Raw genomic sequence first — 21,120 nt, 5'->3', positions numbered from 1 at the left:
AGCAGTGCCTCGTCCGGATCAAATCGCTCCTCGGTACCATACCACGGTAGGCCACCGCGGAGCAAAAACACTAGCATGTAGGCGAGTGACAAAATGTCATCTCGCCTGCTCGGTGTATACTCCAGATGAGCGAACACTGGTGCAAACTCGATCGTTCCGGCGAACGGGAAAAACGCATCCTGCGCTATGTGTTCCCCGTGCGTGGGTGCCGATACGGCTCGGCAAGACCGAAGTCGATCAAGTGCAGCGTCTTGCGGGTCGTTCCGCGACCCAGCAGGACATTGTCCGGCTTCAGGTCGCGGTGAACGTACCCCAGCTCGTGGAATGTTTCCAGCCTGTCGAGCAGTTGCAGCGCTAGCTGCGAAACCGTCTTCAGACCGAAGCGTCCTCCGCACAAGTTCAGTAAGTCCTGCAGTGATGGCCCCAGGCGCTCCAAAACCAGCACGTCGCGTTTGCGATACGTACCGGCGTCGATGAGTCTGGGCCATCCACGGGCCTTCGGCAGCCGCGCATAGATCCGGCGCTCCGTGGCGAGCAGGAGCCGGTCCACCTCTTTGCTGGCCATTTTCATCACCACCGGCTGCTTGGAGCGGGCATGGCTGCCCACCAACACCGTGCCGCAGCCACCAGCATCGAATTCGCCTTCAATCCGATAGGTGGAGAGATTCACCACCATCAAGGACTCCGGCGAACTAGAATTGGGCGCACGTCCTTCTCTAATCGACATGTTCGATTCTCTTTGGCCACCTGCGAAATGTAACTGGAAGCAACAGCAGAATCAATTTTTCGCAAAAACACTCGAAAAACCGTTAAAAGTGAGAGCGAACGAAAACACGTCACCTTGCGTTTACTCGTAGTGAGGATATAACCTGATGCATAAGTGTGGTCTACATATATAGCCTTTGGTTGGGTGATGTTCACATGTGTACTACGATCGAAACAGCAACTTGACAGATTACGCATTTTCGGCTGGTAACCATCTAGTTACCTGTGGTGTGTGGGTTTTGGAAAACGCATCCAAGTGTTGTTACATTTCCAGGTCCGATTTTGGTTCATTTCGTCGTACCGGTGTCCTGGCCTGGCGTAGCCTGTGCGAGTTCTGTGCAGATCCTGTGTCGCGTCCTGTGTGCTTCTTTTATTGGGTTTTTTTTCTTTTTACGGCTTTTTTTGTACGGGTAAAAGTGATGGTTTTCTGGGACAGTGGCGCTCAGCATCGTTCCCTTCATCCTGTAACAACCGGTAGGCATTTGTTTACATCGTTTAAATAATGTTTTGTTGTAATTTCAGTCCGTGGAGATGAAAAGCCAGACCAACAGCCAGCAGCTGTATCACACCCGCCACCGTGCGTCTCCATGAGAATGCGTCAAAGTGGTGGACGCTTTTATCTCCGAAACAGGATCAACATCAAAGCATCAACCGGCGGCAGAATTTAAAAAGAACTTACATATTACCCAGGCTGGATGGACGCAAGCCTTTAAAGTATGAATGCAAAAGTATTGAAAACCTCGCCCGGATTGGAACTTTAGAGAACTAAAAAAAACATGAAATTGGTTTGTGAACATTAACATTTAATCGCGTAGCGAAAACGTTTACTTTTTTTTTTTTTTGCAGGGAGAGTCTTCCAAACACGCGGATGTGTGCCTTTGATGGAAACGGTTTATTGCGCGGATTCTAATTACACCTCGTAAAATGGTACCCGTTTTTCGGTCGCGATGTCGAGATGCCGCCGAGATATGAAGCGTGCGAATTTGCGAATTGCGATGGCGAGAAATCACCCGATCGCGCACGAATCGCACAGCTCATTCGCCTCCTCCAACACGAACCAATGTCCCAATGTCCAGCGTCATCTATCGGCGAGATTTAGTACTACTCAGAACCGCTGCATCTTTTACTGTCAACCGAAGCTCTACGCAAGGTGGATGCAATCCGAGATCAGGTGAGGACAGATAGAGACGAAGACTAAGAAATCATTAATTTATTTGCTATTTTCACCTTTATTCCGCATCATCTACGAGACACACATGGACACACGAGGACAATTGCAGTAAGTATTGCCTGATTTTGTATCTCTGATGTTTGTTCAATAAAATGAATAAATACAAAAATGCACTTGCCTATAAGCAAGAAAGAAATTTTTTTCTGTTTGCTATACTTTTGAAACCAACGGTGTGTAGCGGGTTTAAAATGACACCAAAGTCCCCCAACTATGGCGACCCACCCAAGGTGAATTTAAAACTATCAGGTGGTGGACTCTAGTGCATTTTGACAATTCGTCACTTGACGTAAGGTCCCCAGGATTCAAACTTTGTTTACATTAATTAAATTTGTTCATATAATTTATCTACCCCATTTTTTCGAAAAAAAAATTCTTTAAAAATATATGTTGGACTTGGTGAGTATTTCTTATTTAACATTGAAACATACATTAAAGTGTGTTATTTTGTGTTATTCTGTGAATTTATTCTAGAATTCTTTGTGTTTTCGACATTTTTGATGACAAAAATTAAGAAATCATTATTTTTTTCAATTTTTACATTAATTCCTCATTATCTACGAGCCGCATGGCCGCAATTTACTTGACATTAGAACTCATGCATGATTTTAAATTTCGTGCATAAACAAATCATCAAATCTTTTGTATATATTTATTACGTTTTTCGATAAAATCAATAGACACACTAAAATGCACCTAATAACAAATCGAAATCTGTTATATTTGCTAAGCTTTGTGTGCGGAAACCAATGGTCAACGGTTCTAAAATGACGTAAAGTCCCTCAACTATGGCGACCCCCCAAAGGCCCCCCTAATCCACCACCTGATATTTTTAATCCACCTTGGCTAGAACGGGACAAGTTCAACAACAACTGTCATCGTTTTTCCCGATTCACTTTACACTTTCCGTGATCACATGCGCTTTCCGTGCTCAGATGCGCTTTCCGTGCGCGGCCGTGTAGCGGTGGAGTGTTTGCGCGATGGGTGTTGTGGATCGTACGTACTGCTGCTGCCGCTGGAATTGTCGTAAGGATTGCTGCTACCGGTGGCATTCGGCCGTCATAGCAGCTGCTCATAGACACCGCTGTGCTGCTGCAGGATGCCCTGGTCCTGGTACGTCGACGCTGCCTTTCCCGCTGCTTGTGTGTTTGGTGGTGCATACTATCTCACCACCCGGTATCGTCACTCGCCTGATGGTGTTTCCCTTTTGTGTCCCGTAAACAGCCCATCCCAACATCGTCCTCACCGCAATCGGTCACCCAGATTGAGGCTCCAGCGGTGGAAGTAGTAGGAGCACATTCTCCAAGCCGATTGGGATTTTCCAAGCCTGGTTCTCGGTGTACCATCCTCCTGATGTTCCGCTGGCCGATCCTGTACGTAATCATTCGAACTTGTCAGTGTGGGATAATGAATATTTTGTTGTGGCAAACTTAGCTGTTGAAACCGTCGCCGTGAACGACCGCTCTCCCCCGCGTGCAGCAATCTCCAGGCTCCAGGTCAAACGTGAAGCTGAAACGTCGCCTTGCGTTTCACGTTGGCCGTCCACTGCAACTCAAGTGGGGGCCCGGCTGGCCCTTCAATCTGATACTCGCTGCTAGGGTAACTTCAGCGTCAATGATGATCCTTCATCCAGAAATTGCGTGCGTGTCTCGCACTCGCTTGTTCAACGCTTGCACAACCCGGGCCACAGGACACAGGAGAATCTCGATCGACAAGGCTTTGTTACGTGGTTTGCGGCACAGCTTCATCTGCGTTACAATCTCAATACGTTCCATGGGAGACATGCGCTTCGCATCATTCTCTTAGCGTATGATCCGTGTTCGATCCAACGAAGGTAGGGAGTTTCAATTTGCGATGGCGAGAAACCCGATCGCGCACGAATCGCGCAACTCATTCGCCTCCTCGAACACGAACCATCTGAATTTAGCATCATCTATCGGTCCTGTTTTGCATTTCGCAATCAACTCTGGGGCTGTTTTGGACCCATAACCTTTCTCCATTTCGTGATTGTTCTGCAGTTTGTGGCAACCGTTCTTCCTTCCGTCAGCACCGTGAATGCCTGTTTGGCACCTTCAATGAAGGCTTCTGTAATCCAATCGGTGTGTGATGATATGTGAGAAAGAAAGCTGCCCGCTTTTGCAGAACAGTGATGGAATAGGACTGGACTATAAAGGCCCCGATAGAATGCCTCAGAGCAGTACGGTAAAGAGGAGCCAGAGACTTTCGAAGACACTATTTCTATTCGATAAAATATTTTTGGAACAACCCAAGCTTTAAGGTTGTTTGGTGTGAAATATTTTACATTTCCCTGATATTTCGTTTTAGTTGTCCATTTTTGTAGGCCATTGATTCCGGACTGAAGTTCTTTCCTCTACATTCGGTTGCAGATGTGGACATCGCTACTAAACCGGGGTAAGAATGCTTCAGACAAATGGCGAGTAGCAGCAAATGAATTATCTCGATTATCTAAGCGTCGACGGAGAAACGTTCTCTTCCGCTACACGCATTCTAATCTCGATGTAAATTGAAGTGTTCGATGGCTTTTTCCATCACGAATCACATGTGAAACCGAATCACAAAAATTCGGTTCATTTTCCGGAGGCCGTTTTCAAATGACAGCCCGTGGCGCGTTCTGCAGAAGGACTTTGACTCCGATTTTGAGTAACGAGTGTTGATCGTACCTACGCAAATGGTCGTACCAAATTTGGTCTACTAGCCGCGCCCTATCCAACGAGGGATAACAATGGATCCGGGAAGGGGGATAGAACATTCACACACCTGTGTGTAAAACGGTGAAAATTTCACACAAAATCACGTTTTTGACTGGAAGAGTCGTGCTGAGTGGTTCCTAGGAGGACACGTTTGTGAGACAAAAGTTGCACAACTTGTACCGACGCGTCTGTCGCTGCCTGATATAGCTTTGTATTAGCTTCCGTTCGAAAGCAATTTGACGGTTTTCCTTCCTGCAGTATGGAACAGGGAGGGCGGGAGGAGGGGCAATACCCCACCGTCGGATAGTACTTGGCGAGAGCTTTCCTTCGATGCCCCGCACGCACGCCCTTATATAAGCTCGCGTTCGAAAGCTATGCTCATGTAAAGGTGGCCTATCAAAATTTGTGTTCGTGGATCGGCGTCGGCAGTGGAAAACATCCCCACAATGTACGTTTGAAGTTGATGCTATCCGGCGAGAAAGAGTTGAAAATTGCAATCATTGCAAACTCGAAAATTAACTCGTTTTATATAGGCATTTGTACATTTCAATTTATTCCAATGCTACACGTGTATTTTTACATGGCCTCAATCTTACACTAAAGTACAATAAATACATATTTATTTCCCTTCAACCCCCATAGCATCAAATGTACGTGTAGCTCCGTTGAGCAAACGCTTGGTGTCCCACTGACCGTCCTCTTTGGTTAGGCCGCTGGTGAGTCTGACAACACCAGAGGCCAACATCCAGTGGCGCCACGAGGAGGCAGAGGATCGGATTTGGCCACCGTCCCAGCATCGGGCTGTTCCTTCACGGCGCCTTATACTGGGGTGACTTACACGTCACTTTACGAAAGCTGGAACGAAGAGAGAGAGAGAGAGAGAGAAGAAAAGAAATTAGGTGCTGGTTTAGCAGCCAAACCGGTTCCAATCGAAATGCAAATCGTGCTGCATGGAATGTTGGCGCAGCAGATTCCGGAACATCCGCTTCAGCTCGGTATAGTCCGGCGCGTCGCAGAATTCCATCTGCAACGCGTACTCGGTCAACCGCTGAAACTCAGCCGGCAGTCCTCTACACAGCTCGCTAGGCGTAATGCGCAACTTCAGAAGCAGTGCCTCGTCCGGATCAAATCGCTCCTCGGTACCATACCACGGTAGGCCACCGCGGAGCAAAAACACCAGCATGTAGGCGAGTGACAAAATGTCATCTCGCCTGCTCGGTGTATACTCCAGATGAGCGAACACTGGTGCAAACTCGATCGTTCCGGCGAACGGGAAAAACGCATCCTGCGCTATGTGTTCCCCGTGCGTGGGTGCCGATACGGCTCGGCAAGACCGAAGTCGATCAAGTGCAGCGTCTTGCGGGTCGTTCCGCGACCCAGCAGGACATTGTCCGGCTTCAGGTCGCGGTGAACGTACCCCAGCTCGTGGAATGTTTCCAGCCTGTCGAGCAGTTGCAGCGCTAGCTGCGAAACCGTCTTCAGACCGAAGCGTCCTCCGCACAAGTTCAGTAAGTCCTGCAGTGATGGCCCCAGGCGCTCCAAAACCAGCACGTCGCGTTTGCGATACGTACCGGCGTCGATGAGTCTGGGCCATCCACGGAGCCTTCGGCAGCCGCGCATAGATCCGGCGCTCCGTGGCGAGCAGGAGCCGGTCCACCTCTTTGCTGGCCATTTTCATCACCACCGGCTGCTTGGAGCGGGCATGGCTGCCCACCAACACCGTGCCGCAGCCACCAGCATCGAATTCGCCTTCAATCCGATAGGTGGAGAGATTCACCACCATCAAGGACTCCGGCGAACTAGAATTGGGCGCACGTCCTTCTCTAATCGACATGTTCGATTCTCTTTGGCCACCTGCGAAATGTAACTGGAAGCAACAGCAGAATCAATTTTTCGCAAAAACACTCGAAAAACCGTTAAAAGTGAGAGCGAACGAAAACACGTCACCTTGCGTTTACTCGTAGTGAGGATATAACCTGATGCATAAGTGTGGTCTACATATATAGCCTTTGGTTGGGTGATGTTCACATGTGTACTACGATCGAAACAGCAACTTGACAGATTACGCATTTTCGGCTGGTAACCATCTAGTTACCTGTGGTGTGTGGGTTTTGGAAAACGCATCCAAGTGTTGTTACATTTCCAGGTCCGATTTTGGTTCATTTCGTCGTACCGGTGTCCTGGCCTGGCGTGGCCTGTGCGAGTTCTGTGCAGATCCTGTGTCGCGTCCTGTGTGCTTCTTTTATTGGGTTTTTCTTTTTTACGGCTTTTTTTGTACGGGTAAAAGTGATGGTTTTCTGGGACAGTGGCGCTCAGCATCGTTCCCTTCATCCTGTAACAACCGGTAGGCATTTGTTTACATCGTTTAAATAATGTTTTGTTGTAATTTCAGTCCGTGGAGATGAAAAGCCAGACCAACAGCCAGCAGCTGTATCACACCCGCCACCGTGCGTCTCCATGAGAATGCGTCAAAGTGGTGGACGCTTTTATCTCCGAAACAGGATCAACATCAAAGCATCAACCGGCGGCAGAATTTAAAAAGAACTTACATATTACCCAGGCTGGATGGACGCAAGCCTTTAAAGTATGAATGCAAAAGTATTGAAAACCTCGCCCGGATTGGAACTTTAGAGAACTAAAAAAAACATGAAATTGGTTTGTGAACATTAACATTTAATCGCGTAGCGAAAACGTTTACTTTTTTTTTTTGCAGGGAGAGTCTTCCAAACACGCGGATGTGTGCCTTTGATGGAAACGGTTTATTGCGCCGATTCTAATTACACCTCGTAAAATGGTACCCGTTTTTCGGTCGCGATGTCGAGATGCCGCCGAGATATGAAGCGTGCGAATTTGCGAATTGCGATGGCGAGAAATCACCCGATCGCGCACGAATCGCACAGCTCATTCGCCTCCTCCAACACGAACCAATGTCCCAATGTCCAGCGTCATCTATCGGCGAGATTTAGTACTACTCAGAACCGCTGCATCTTTTACTGTCAACCGAAGCTCTACGCAAGGTGGATGCAATCCGAGATCAGGTGAGGACAGATAGAGACGAAGACTAAGAAATCATTAATTTATTTGCTATTTTCACCTTTATTCCGCATCATCTACGAGACACACATGGACACACGAGGACAATTGCAGTAAGTATTGCCTGATTTTGTATCTCTGATGTTTGTTCAATAAAATGAATAAATACAAAATGCACTTGCCTATAAGCAAGAAAGAAATTTTTTCTGTTTGCTATACTTTTGAAACCAACGGTGTGTAGCGGGTTTAAAATGACACCAAAGTCCCCCCAACTATGGCGACCCACCCAAGGTGAATTTAAAACTATCAGGTGGTGGACTCTAGTGCATTTTGACAATTCGTCACTTGACGTAAGGTCCCCAGGATTCAAACTTTGTTTACATTAATTAAATTTGTTCATATAATTTATCTACCCCATTTTTTCGAAAAAAAAAATTCTTTAAAAATATATGTTGGACTTGGTGAGTATTTCTTATTTAACATTGAAACATACATTAAAGTGTGTTATTTTGTGTTATTCTGTGAATTTATTCTAGAATTCTTTGTGTTTTCGACATTTTGATGATAAAAATTAAGAAATCATTATTTTTTTCAATTTTTACATTAATTCCTCATTATCTACGAGCCGCATGGCCGCAATTTACTTGACATTAGAACTCATGCATGATTTTAAATTTCGTGCATAAACAAATCATCAAATCTTTTGTATATATTTATTACGTTTTTTCGATAAAATCAATAGACACACTAAAATGCACCTAATAACAAATCGAAATCTGTTATATTTGCTAAGCTTTGTGTGCGGAAACCAATGGTCAACGGTTCTAAAATGACGTAAAGTCCTCAACTATGGCGACCCCCCAAAGGCCCCCCCTAATCCACCACCTGATATTTTTAATCCACCTTGGCTACAACGGGACAAGCTCAACAACAACTGTCATCGTTTTTTCCCGATTCACTTTACACTTTCCGTGATCACATGCGCTTTCCGTGCTCAGATGCGCTTTCCGTGCGCGGCCGTGTAGCGGTGGAGTGTTTGCGCGATGGGTGTTGTGGATCGTACGTACTGCTGCTGCCGCTGGAATTGTCGTAAGGATGGCTGCTACCGGTGGCATTCGGCCGTCATAGCAGCTGCTCATAGACACCGCTGTGCTGCTGCAGGATGCCCTGGTCCTGGTACGTCGACGCTGCCTTTCCCGCTGCTTGTGTGTTTGGTGGTGCATACTATCTCACCACCCGGTATCGTCACTCGCCTGATGGTGTTTCCCTTTTGTGTCCCGTAAACAGCCCATCCCAACATCGTCCTCACCGCAATCGGTCACCCAGATTGAGGCTCCAGCGGTGGAAGTAGTAGGAGCACATTCTCCAAGCCGATTGGGATTTTCCAAGCCTGGTTCTCGGTGTACCATCCTCCTGATGTTCCGCTGGCCGATCCTGTACGTAATCATTCGAACTTGTCAGTGTGGGATAATGAATATGTTGTTGTGGCAAACTTAGCTGTTGAAACCATCGCCGTGAACGACCGCTCTCCCCGCGTGCAGCAATCTCCAGGCTCCAGGTCAAACGTGAAGCTGAAACGTCGCCTTGCGTTTCACGTTGGCCGTCCACTGCAACTGGGGGCCCGGCTGGCCCTTCAATCTGATACTCGCTGCTAGGGTAACTTCAGCGTCAATGATGATCCTTCATCCAGAAATTGCGTGCGTGTCTCGCACTCGCTTGTTCAACGCTTGCACAACCCGGGCCACAGGACACAGGAGAATCTCGATCGACAAGGCTTTGTTACGTGGTTTGCGGCACAGCTTCATCTGCGTTACAATCTCAATACGTTCCATGGGAGACATGCGCTTCGCATCATTCTCTTAGCGTATGATCCGTGTTCGATCCAACGAAGGTAGGGAGTTTCAATTTGCGATGGCGAGAAACCCGATCGCGCACGAATCGCGCAGCTCATTCGCCTCCTCGAACACGAACCATCTGAATTTAGCATCATCTATCGGTCCTGTTTTGCATTTCGCAATCAACTCTGGGGCTGTTTTGGACCCATAACCTTTCTCCATTTCGTGATTGTTCTGCAGTTTGTGGCAACCGTTCTTCCTTCCGTCAGTTCCGTGAATGCCTGTTTGGCACTTTCAATGAAGGCTTCTGTAATCCAATCTGTGTGTGATGATATGTGAGAAAGAAAGCTGCCCGCTTTTGCAGAACAGTGATGGAGTAGGACTGGACTATAAAGGCCCCGATAGAATGCCTCAGAGCAGTACGGTAAAGAGGAGCCAGAGACTTTCGAAGACACTATTTCTATTCGATAAAATATTTTTGGAACAACCCAAGCTTTAAGGTTGTTTGGTGTGAAATATTTTACATTTCCCTGATATTTCGTTTTAGTTGTCCATTTTTGTAGGCCATTGATTCCGGACTGAAGTTCTTTCCTCTACATTCGGTTGCAGATGTGGACATCGCTACTAAACCGGGGTAAGAATGCTTCAGACAAATGGCGAGTAGCAGCAAATGAATTATCTCGATTATCTAAGCGTCGACGGAGAAACGTTCTCTTCCGCTACACGCATTCTAATCTCGATGTAAATTGAAGTGTTCGATGGCTTTTTCCATCACGAATCACATGTGAAACCGAATCACAAAAATTCGGTTCATTTTCCGGAGGCCGTTTTCAAATGACAGCCCGTGGCGCGTTCTGCAGAAGGACTTTGACTCCGATTTTGAGTAACGAGTGTTGATCGTACCTACGCAAATGGTCGTACCAAATTTGGTCTACTAGCCGCGCCCTATCCAACGAGGGATAACAATGGATCCGGGAAGGGGGATAGAACATTCACACACCTGTGTGTAAAACGGTGAAAATTTCACACAAAATCACGTTTTTGACTGGAAGAGTCGTGCTGAGTGGTTCCTAGGAGGACACGTTTGTGAGACAAAAGTTGCACAACTTGTACCGACGCGTCTGTCGCTGCCTGATATAGCTTTGTATTAGCTTCCGTTCGAAAGCAATTTGACGGTTTTCCTTCCTGCAGTATGGAACAGGGAGGGCGGGAGGAGGGGCAATACCCCACCGTCGGATAGTACTTGGCGAGAGCTTTCCTTCGATGCCCCGCACGCACGCCCTTATATAAGCTCGCGTTCGAAAGCTATGCTCATGTAAAGGTGGCCTATCAAAATTTGTGTTCGTGGATCGGCGTCGGCAGTGGAAAACATCCCCACAATGTACGTTTGAAGTTGATGCTATCCGGCGAGAAAGAGTTGAAAATTGCAATCATTGCAAACTCGAAAATTAACTCGTTTTATATAGGCATTTGTACATTTCAATTTATTCCAATGCTACACGTGTATTTTTACATGGCCTCAATCTTACACTAAAGTACAATAAATACATATTTATTTCCCTTCAACCCCATAGCATCAAATGTACGTGTAGCTCCGTTGAGCAAACGCTTGGTGTCCCACTGACCGTCCTCTTTGGTTAGGCCGCTGGTGAGTCTGACAACACCAGAGGCCAACATCCAGTGGCGCCACGAGGAGGCAGAGGATCGGATTTGGCCACCGTCCCAGCATCGGGCTGTTCCTTCACGGCGCCTTATACTGGGGTGACTTACACGTCACTTTACGAAAGCTGGAACGAAGAGAGAGAGAGAGAGAGAGAAGAAAAGAAATTAGGTGCTGGTTTAGCAGCCAAACCGGTTCCAATCGAAATGCAAATCGTGCTGCATGGAATGTTGGCGCAGCAGATTCCGGAACATCCGCTTCAGCTCGGTATAGTCCGGCGCGTCGCAGAATTCCATCTGCAACGCGTACTCGGTCAACCGCTGAAACTCAGCCGGCAGTCCTCTACACAGCTCGCTAGGCGTAATGCGCAACTTCAGAAGCAGTGCCTCGTCCGGATCAAATCGCTCCTCGGTACCATACCACGGTAGGCCACCGCGGAGCAAAACACCAGCATGTAGGCGAGTGACAAAATGTCATCTCGCCTGCTCGGTGTATACCCAGATGAGCGAACACTGGTGCAAACTCGATCGTTCCGGCGAACGGGAAAACGCATCCTGCGCTATGTGTTCCCCGTGCGTGGGTGCCGATACGGCTCGGCAAGACCGAAGTCGATCAAGTGCAGCGTCTTGTGGTCGTTCCGCGACCCAGCAGGACATTGTCCGGCTTCAGGTCGCGGTGAACGTACCCCAGCTCGTGGAATGTTTCCAGCCTGTCGAGCAGTTGCAGCGCTAGCTGCGAAACCGTCTTCAGACCGAAGCGTCCTCCGCACAAGTTCAGTAAGTCCTGCAGTGATGGCCCCAGGCGCTCCAAAACCAGCACGTCGCGTTTGCGATACGTACCGGCGTCGATGAGTCTGGGCCATCCACGAGCCTTCGGCAGCCGCGCATAGATCCGGCGCTCCGTGGCGAGCAGAAGCCGGTCCACCTCTTTGCTGGCCATTTTCATCACCACCGGCTGCTTGGAGCGGGCATGGCTGCCCACCAACACCGTGCCGCAGCCACCAGCATCGAATTCGCCTTCAATCCGATAGGTGGAGAGATTCACCACCATCAAGGACTCCGGCGAACTAGAATTGGGCGCACGTCCTTCTCTAATCGACATGTTCGATTCTCTTTGGCCACCTGCGAAATGTAACTAGAAGCAACAGCAGAATCAATTTTTCGCAAAAACACTCGAAAAACCGTTAAAAGTGAGAGCGAACGAAAACACGTCACCTTGCGTTTACTCGTAGTGAGGATATAACCTGATGCATAAGTGTGGTCTACATATATAGCCTTTGGTTGGGTGATGTTCACATGTGTACTACGATCGAAACAGCAACTTGACAGATTACGCATTTTTTCGGCTGTTAACCATCTAGTTACCTGTGGTGTGTGGGTTTTGAAAACGCATCCAAGTGTTGTTACATTTCCAGGTCCGATTTTGGTTCATTTCGTCGTACCGGTGTCCTGGCCTGGCGTAGCCTGTGCGAGTTCTGTGCAGATCCTGTGTCGCGTCCTGTGTGCTTCTTTATTGGGTTTTTTCTTTTTACGGCTTTTTTGTACGGGTAAAAGTGATAAGGTTTTCTGGGACAGTGGCGCTCAGCATCGTTCCCTTCATCCTGTAACAACCGGTAGGCATTTGTTTACATCGTTTAAATAATGTTTTGTTGTAATTTCAGTCCGTGGAGATGAAAAGCCAGACCAACAGCCAGCAGCTGTATCACACCCGCCACCGTGCGTCTCCATGAGAATGCGTCAAAGTGGTGGACGCTTTTATCTCCGAAACAGGATCAACATCAAAGCATCAACCGGCGGCAGAATTTAAAAAGAACTTACATATTACCCAGGCTGGATGGACGCAAGCCTTTAAAGTATGAATGCAAAAGTATTGAAAACCTCGCCCGGATTGGAACTTTAGAGAACTAAAAAACATGAAATTGGTTTGTGAACATTAACATTTAATCGCGTAGCGAAAACGTTTACTTTTTTTTTTTTGCAGGGAGAGTCTTCCAAACACGCGGATGTGTGCCTTTGATGGAAACGGTTTATTGCGCGGATTCTAATTACACCTCGTAAAATGGTACCCGTTTTTCGGTCGCGATGTCGAGATGCCGCCGAGATATGAAGCGTGCGAATTTGCGAATTGCGATGGCGAGAAATCACCCGATCGCGCACGAATCGCACAGCTCATTCGCCTCCTCCAACACGAACCAATGTCCCAATGTCCAGCGTCATCTATCGGCGAGATTTAGTACTACTCAGAACCGCTGCATCTTTTACTGTCAACCGAAGCTCTACGCAAGGTGGATGCAATCCGAGATCAGGTGAGGACAGATAGAGACGAAGACTAAGAAATCATTAATTTATTTGCTATTTTCACCTTTATTCCGCATCATCTACGAGACACACATGGACACACGAGGACAATTGCAGTAAGTATTGCCTGATTTTGTATCTCTGATGTTTGTTCAATAAAATGAATAAATACAAAAATGCACTTGCCTATAAGCAAGAAAGAAATTTTTTCTGTTTGCTATACTTTTGAAACCAACGGTGTGTAGCGGGTTTAAAATGACACCAAAGTCCCCCAACTATGGCGACCCACCCAAGGTGGATTTTAAAAATATCAGGTGGTGGACTCTAGTGCATTTTGACAATTCGTCACTTGACGTAAGGTCCCCAGGATTCAAACTTTGTTTACATTAATTAAATTTGTTCATATAATTTATCTACCCCATTTTTTCGAAAAAAAAAATTCTTTAAAAATATATGTTGGACTTGGTGAGTATTTCTTATTTAACATTGAAACATACATTAAAGTGTGTTATTTTGTGTTATTCTGTGAATTTATTCTAGAATTCTTTGTGTTTTCGACATTTTTGATGACAAAAAATTAAGAAATCATTATTTTTTTCAATTTTACATTAATTCCTCATTATCTACGAGCCGCATGGCCGCAATTTACTTGACATTAGAACTCATGCATGATTTTAAATTTCGTGCATAAACAAATCATCAAATCTTTGTATATATTTATTACGTTTTTCGATAAAATCAATCGACACACTAAAATGCACATAATAACAAATCGAAATCTGTTATATTTGCTAAGCTTTGTGTGCGGAAACCAATGGTCAACGGTTCTAAAATGACGTAAAGTCCCTCAACTATGGCGACCCCCAAAGGCCCCCTAATCCACCACCTGATATTTTGAATCCACCTTGGCTAGAACGGGACAAGTTCAACAACAACTGTCATCGTTTTTCCCGATTCACTTTACACTTTCCGTGATCACATGCGCTTTCCGTGCTCAGATGCGCTTTCGTGCGCGGCCGTGTAGCGGTGGAGTGTTTGCGCGATGGGTGTTGTGGATCGTACGTACTGCTGCTGCCGCTGGAATTGTCGTAAGGATTGCTGCTACCGGTGGCATTCGGCCGTCATAGCAGCTGCTCATAGACACCGCTGTGCTGCTGCAGGATGCCCTGGTCCTGGTACGTCGACGCTGCCTTTCCCGCTGCTTGTGTGTTTGGTGGTGCATACTATCTCACCACCCGGTATCGTCACTCGCCTGATGGTGTTTCCCTTTGTGTCCCGTAAACAGCCCATCCCAACATCGTCCTCACCGCAATCGGTCACCCAGATTGAGGCTCCAGCGGTGGAAGTAGTAGGAGCACATTCTCCAAGCCGATTGGGATTTTCCAAGCCTGGTTCTCGGTGTACCATCCTCCTGATGTTCCGCTGGCCGATCCTGTACGTAATCATTCGAACTTGTCAGTGTGGGATAATGAATATGTTGTTGTGGCAAACTTAGCTGTTGAAACCATCGCCGTGAACGACCGCTCTCCCCGCGTGCAGCAATCTCCAGGCTCCAGGTCAAACGTGAAGCTGAAACGTCGCCTTGCGTTTCACGTTGGCCGTCCACTGCAACTCAAGTGGGGCCCGGCTGGCCCTTCAATCTGATACTCGCTGCTAGGGTAACTTCAGCGTCAATGATGATCCTTCATCCAGAAATTGCGTGCGTGTCTCGCACTCGCTTGTTCAACGCTTGCACAACCCGGGCCACAGGACACAGGAGAATCTCGATCGACAAGGCTTTGTTACGTGGTTTGCGGCACAGCTTCATCTGCGTTACAATCTCAATACGTTCCATGGGAGACATGCGCTTCGCATCATTCTCTTAGCGTATGATCCGTGTTCGATCCAACGAAGGTAGGGAGTTTCAATTTGCGATGGCGAGAAACCCGATCGCGCACGAATCGCGCAACTCATTCGCCTCCTCGAACACGAACCATCTGAATTTAGCATCATCTATCGGCTCTGTTTTGCATTTCCCAATCAACTCTGGGGCTGTTTTGGACCCATAACCTTTCTCCATTTCGTGATTGTTCTGCAGTTTGTGGCAACCGTTCTTCCTTCCGTCAGCACCGTGAATGCCTGTTTGGCACCTTCAATGAAGGCTTCTGTAATCCAATCGGTGTGTGATGATATGTGAGAAAGAAAGCTGCCCGCTTTTGCAGAACAGTGATGGAATAGGACTGGACTATAAAGGCCCCGATAGAATGCCTCAGAGCAGTACGGTAAAGAGGAGCCAGAGACTTTCGAAGACACTATTTCTATTCGATAAAATATTTTGGAACAACCCAAGCTTTAAGGTTGTTTGGTGTGAAATATTTTACATTTCCCTGATATTTCGTTTTAGTTGTCCATTTTTGTAGGCCATTGATTCCGGACTGAAGTTCTTTCCTCTACATTCGGTTGCAGATGTGGACATCGCTACTAAACCGGGGTAAGAATGCTTCAGACAAATGGCGAGTAGCAGCAAATGAATTATCTCGATTATCTAAGCGTCGACGGAGAAACGTTCTCTTCCGCTACACGCATTCTAATCTCGATGTAAATTGAAGTGTTCGATGGCTTTTTCCATCACGAATCACATGTGAAACCGAATCACAAAAATTCGGTTCATTTTCCGGAGGCCGTTTTCAAATGACAGCCCGTGGCGCGTTCTGCAGAAGGACTTTGACTCCGATTTTGAGTAACGAGTGTTGATCGTACCTACGCAAATGGTCGTACCAAATTTGGTCTACTAGCCGCGCCCTATCCAACGAGGGATAACAATGGATCCGGGAAGGGGATAGAACATTCACACACCTGTGTGTAAAACGGTGAAAATTTCACACAAAATCACGTTTTTGACTGGAAGAGTCGTGCTGAGTGGTTCCTAGGAGGACACGTTTGTGAGACAAAAGTTGCACAACTTGTACCGACGCGTCTGTCGCTGCCTGATATAGCTTTGTATTAGCTTCCGTTCGAAAGCAATTTGACGGTTTTCCTTCCTGCAGTATGGAACAGGGAGGGCGGGAGGAGGGGCAATACCCCACCGTCGGATAGTACTTGGCGAGAGCTTTCCTTCGATGCCCCGCACGCACGCCCTTATATAAGCTCGCGTTCGAAAGCTATGCTCATGTAAAGGTGGCCTATCAAAATTTGTGTTCGTGGATCGGCGTCGGCAGTGGAAAACATCCCCACAATGTACGTTTGAAGTTGATGCTATCCGGCGAGAAAGAGTTGAAAATTGCAATCATTGCAAACTCGAAAATTAACTCGTTTTATATAGGCATTTGTACATTTCAATTTATTCCAATGCTACACGTGTATTTTTACATGGCCTCAATCTTACACTAAAGTACAATAAATACATATTTATTTCCCTTCAACCCCATAGCATCAAATGTACGTGTAGCTCCGTTGAGCAAACGCTTGGTGTCCCACTGACCGTCCTCTTTGGTTAGGCCGCTGGTGAGTCTGACAACACCAGAGGCCAACATCCAGTGGCGCCACGAGGAGGCAGAGGATCGGATTTGGCCACCGTCCCAGCATCGGGCTGTTCCTTCACGGCGCCTTATACTGGGGTGACTTACACGTCACTTTACGAAAGCTGGAACGAAGAGAGAGAGAGAGAGAGAAGAAAAGAAATTAGGTGCTGGTTTAGCAGCCAAACCGGTTCCAATCGAAATGCAAATCGTGCTGCATGGAATGTTGGCGCAGCAGATTCCGGAACATCCGCTTCAGCTCGGTATAGTCCGGCGCGTCGCAGAATTCCATCTGCAACGCGTACTCGGTCAACCGCTGAAACTCAGCCGGCAGTCCTCTACACAGCTCGCTAGGCGTAATGCGCAACTTCAGAAGCAGTGCCTCGTCCGGATCAAATCGCTCCTCGGTACCATACCACGGTAGGCCACCGCGGAGCAAAACACCAGCATGTAGGCGAGTGACAAAATGTCATCTCGCCTGCTCGGTGTATACTCCAGATGAGCGAACACTGGTGCAAACTCGATCGTTCCGGCGAACGGGAAAACGCATCCTGCGCTATGTGTTCCCCGTGCGTGGGTGCCGATACGGCTCGGCAAGACCGAAGTCGATCAAGTGCAGCGTCTTGCGGGTCGTTCCGCGACCCAGCAGGACATTGTCCGGCTTCAGGTCGCGGTGAACGTACCCCAGCTCGTGGAATGTTTCCAGCCTGTCGAGCAGTTGCAGCGCTAGCTGCGAAACCGTCTTCAGACCGAAGCGTCCTCCGCACAAGTTCAGTAAGTCCTGCAGTGATGGCCCCAGGCGCTCCAAAACCAGCACGTCGCGTTTGCGATACGTACCGGCGTCGATGAGTCTGGGCCATCCACGAGCCTTCGGCAGCCGCGCATAGATCCGGCGCTCCGTGGCGAGCAGAAGCCGGTCCACCTCTTTGCTGGCCATTTTCATCACCACCGGCTGCTTGGAGCGGGCATGGCTGCCCACCAACACCGTGCCGCAGCCACCAGCATCGAATTCGCCTTCAATCCGATAGGTGGAGAGATTCACCACCATCAAGGACTCCGGCGAACTAGAATTGGGCGCACGTCCTTCTCTAATCGACATGTTCGATTCTCTTTGGCCACCTGCGAAATGTAACTAGAAGCAACAGCAGAATCAATTTTTCGCAAAACACTCGAAAAACCGTTAAAAGTGAGAGCGAACGAAAACACGTCACCTTGCGTTTACTCGTAGTGAGGATATAACCTGATGCATAAGTGTGGTCTACATATATAGCCTTTGGTTGGGTGATGTTCACATGTGTACTACGATCGAAACAGCAACTTGACAGATTACGCATTTTTTCGGCTGTTAACCATCTAGTTACCTGTGGTGTGTGGGTTTTGAAAACGCATCCAAGTGTTGTTACATTTCCAGGTCCGATTTTGGTTCATTTCGTCGTACCGGTGTCCTGGCCTGGCGTAGCCTGTGCGAGTTCTGTGCAGATCCTGTGTCGCGTCCTGTGTGCTTCTTTTTATTGGGTTTTTCTTTTTACGGCTTTTTGTACGGGTAAAAGTGATAAGGTTTTCTGGGACAGTGGCGCTCAGCATCGTTCCCTTCATCCTGTAACAACCGGTAGGCATTTGTTTACATCGTTTAAATAATGTTTTGTTGTAATTTCAGTCCGTGGAGATGAAAAGCCAGACCAACAGCCAGCAGCTGTATCACACCCGCCACCGTGCGTCTCCATGAGAATGCGTCAAAGTGGTGGACGCTTTTATCTCCGAAACAGGATCAACATCAAAGCATCAACCGGCGGCAGAATTTAAAAAGAACTTACATATTACCCAGGCTGGATGGACGCAAGCCTTTAAAGTATGAATGCAAAAGTATTGAAAACCTCGCCCGGATTGGAACTTTAGAGAACTAAAAAAACATGAAATTGGTTTGTGAACATTAACATTTAATCGCGTAGCGAAAACGTTTACTTTTTTTTTTTGCAGGAGAGTCTTCCAAACACGCGGATGTGTGCCTTTGATGGAAACGGTTTATTGCGCGGATTCTAATTACACCTCGTAAAATGGTACCCGTTTTCGGTCGCGATGTCGAGATGCCGCCGAGATATGAAGCGTGCGAATTTGCGAATTGCGATGGCGAGAAATCACCCGATCGCGCACGAATCGCACAGCTCATTCGCCTCCTCCAACACGAACCAATGTCCCAATGTCCAGCGTCATCTATCGGCGAGATTTAGTACTACTCAGAACCGCTGCATCTTTTACTGTCAACCGAAGCTCTACGCAAGGTGGATGCAATCCGAGATCAGGTGAGGACAGATAGAGACGAAGACTAAGAAATCATTAATTTATTTGCTATTTTCACCTTTATTCCGCATCATCTACGAGACACACATGGACACACGAGGACAATTGCAGTAAGTATTGCCTGATTTTGTATCTCTGATGTTTGTTCAATAAAATGAATAAATACAAAAATGCACTTGCCTATAAGCAAGAAAGAAAGTGTTCTGTTTGCTATACTTTTTGAAACCAACGGTGTGTAGCGGGTTTAAAATGACACCAAAGTCCCCAACTATGGCGACCCACCCAAGGTGAATTTAAAAATATCAGGTGGTGGACTCTAGTGCATTTTGACAATTCGTCACTTGACGTAAGGTCCCCAGGATTCAAACTTTGTTTACATGAATTAAATTTGTTCATATAATTTATCTACCCCATTTTTCGAATAAATATTCTTTAAAAATATATTTTGGACTTGGTGAGTATTTCTTATTTAACATTGAAACATACATTAAAGTGTGTTATTTTGTGTTATTCTGTGAATTTATTCTAGAATTCTTTGTGTTTTCGACATTTTTGATGATAAAAATTAAGAAATCATTATTTTTTCAATTTTACATTAATTCCTCATTATCTACGAGCCGCATGGCCGCAATTTACTTGACATTAGAACTCATGCATGATTTTAAATTTCGTGCATAAACAAATCATCAAATCTTTTGTATATATTTATTACGTTTTTCGATAAAATCAATCGACACACTAAAATGCACATAATAACAAATCGAAATCTGTTATATTTGCTAAGCTTTGTGTGCGGAAACCAATGGTCAACGGTTCTAAAATGACGTAAAGTCCTCAACTATGGCGACCCCCCAAAGGCCCCCTAATCCACCACCTGATATTTTGAATCCACCTTGGCTAGAACGGGACAAGTTCAACAACAACTGTCATCGTTTTTCCCGATTCACTTTACACTTTCCGTGATCACATGCGCTTTCCGTGCTCAGATGCGCTTTCCGTGCGCGGCCGTGTAGCGGTGGAGTGTTTGCGCGATGGGTGTTGTGGATCGTACGTACTGCTGCTGCCGCTGGAATTGTCGTAAGGATTGCTGCTACCGGTGGCATTCGGCCGTCATAGCAGCTGCTCATAGACACCGCTGTGCTGCTGCAGGATGCCCTGGTCCTGGTACGTCGACGCTGCCTTTCCCGCTGCTTGTGTGTTTGGTGGTGCATACTATCTCACCACCCGGTATCGTCACTCGCCTGATGGTGTTTCCCTTTGTGTCCCGTAAACAGCCCATCCCAACATCGTCCTCACCGCAATCGGTCACCCAGATTGAGGCTCCAGCGGTGGAAGTAGTAGGAGCACATTCTCCAAGCCGATTGGGATTTTCCAAGCCTGGTTCTCGGTGTACCATCCTCCTGATGTTCCGCTGGCCGATCCTGTACGTAATCATTCGAACTTGTCAGTGTGGGATAATGAATATGTTGTTGTAAACTTAGCTGTTGAAACCATCGCCGTGAACGACCGCTCTCCCCGCGTGCAGCAATCTCCAGGCTCCAGGTCAAACGTGAAGCTGAAACGTCGCCTTGCGTTTCACGTTGGCCGTCCAGTGAAACCAACACAAGTTAGCCCGGCGTGGCCCTGACTCGAATAACTGATACTGCCAATGCAGGGTAACTTCAGCAAAGTCAATGATGATTCCTTCATCCAGAAACGTTGCGTGCGTGTCTCGCACTACCGACGCTTGTTCAACGCTTGTTCACAACTTCCGCCACAGGAGGGCACAGGGTAGAATCTCGATCGACACGCCCTAT

The 21,120-nt window shown here is 47.2% G+C and overlaps 3 protein-coding genes and 2 long non-coding RNA genes across 5 annotated transcripts; 2 read left to right on the top strand and 3 right to left on the bottom strand.

Annotated features, from left to right (window-relative positions):
• Positions 1 to 1,437: 1,437 nt before the first annotated feature.
• LOC120908207 lies at positions 1,438 to 2,117 on the top strand. Its single transcript, XR_005741076.1, has 3 exons — positions 1,438 to 1,550; positions 1,612 to 1,936; positions 2,016 to 2,117. It is a non-coding gene; the product is annotated as an uncharacterized LOC120908207 (long non-coding RNA).
• A 3,494-nt stretch (positions 2,118 to 5,611) lies between these two features.
• LOC120908188 (casein kinase I homolog hhp1-like) lies at positions 5,612 to 6,487 on the bottom strand. The gene is made up of 2 exons (XM_040319143.1): positions 6,276 to 6,487; positions 5,612 to 5,915 (listed from the first exon to the last, which is right to left on the bottom strand). The coding sequence occupies exons 1-2, from the start codon at positions 6,485 to 6,487 to the stop codon at positions 5,612 to 5,614; spliced, it is 516 nt and encodes a 171-aa protein (XP_040175077.1).
• Positions 6,488 to 11,844: 5,357 nt separating this feature from the next.
• On the bottom strand, positions 11,845 to 12,282 carry LOC120908187 (casein kinase I-like). Its single transcript, XM_040319142.1, has one exon. The coding sequence runs from the start codon at positions 12,280 to 12,282 to the stop codon at positions 11,845 to 11,847; it is 438 nt and encodes a 145-aa protein (XP_040175076.1).
• Positions 12,283 to 13,137: 855 nt separating this feature from the next.
• Positions 13,138 to 13,719, top strand: LOC120908205. The gene is made up of 3 exons (XR_005741074.1): positions 13,138 to 13,153; positions 13,213 to 13,537; positions 13,617 to 13,719. It is a non-coding gene; the product is annotated as an uncharacterized LOC120908205 (long non-coding RNA).
• Positions 13,720 to 17,582: 3,863 nt separating this feature from the next.
• On the bottom strand, positions 17,583 to 18,074 carry LOC120908185 (casein kinase I-like). The gene has a single exon (XM_040319141.1). The coding sequence runs from the start codon at positions 18,072 to 18,074 to the stop codon at positions 17,583 to 17,585; it is 492 nt and encodes a 163-aa protein (XP_040175075.1).
• Between the last annotated feature and the right edge of the window lie 3,046 nt (positions 18,075 to 21,120).

Source organism: Anopheles arabiensis (assembly GCF_016920715.1).
Source record: "Anopheles arabiensis isolate DONGOLA chromosome X unlocalized genomic scaffold, AaraD3 X_pericentromeric_contig0035, whole genome shotgun sequence".
NCBI lineage: Eukaryota > Metazoa > Arthropoda > Insecta > Diptera > Culicidae > Anopheles > Anopheles arabiensis.
The sequence above is the reverse complement of the archived record's forward strand: the minus strand, read 5'-3'. Positions and strand labels throughout refer to the sequence as shown.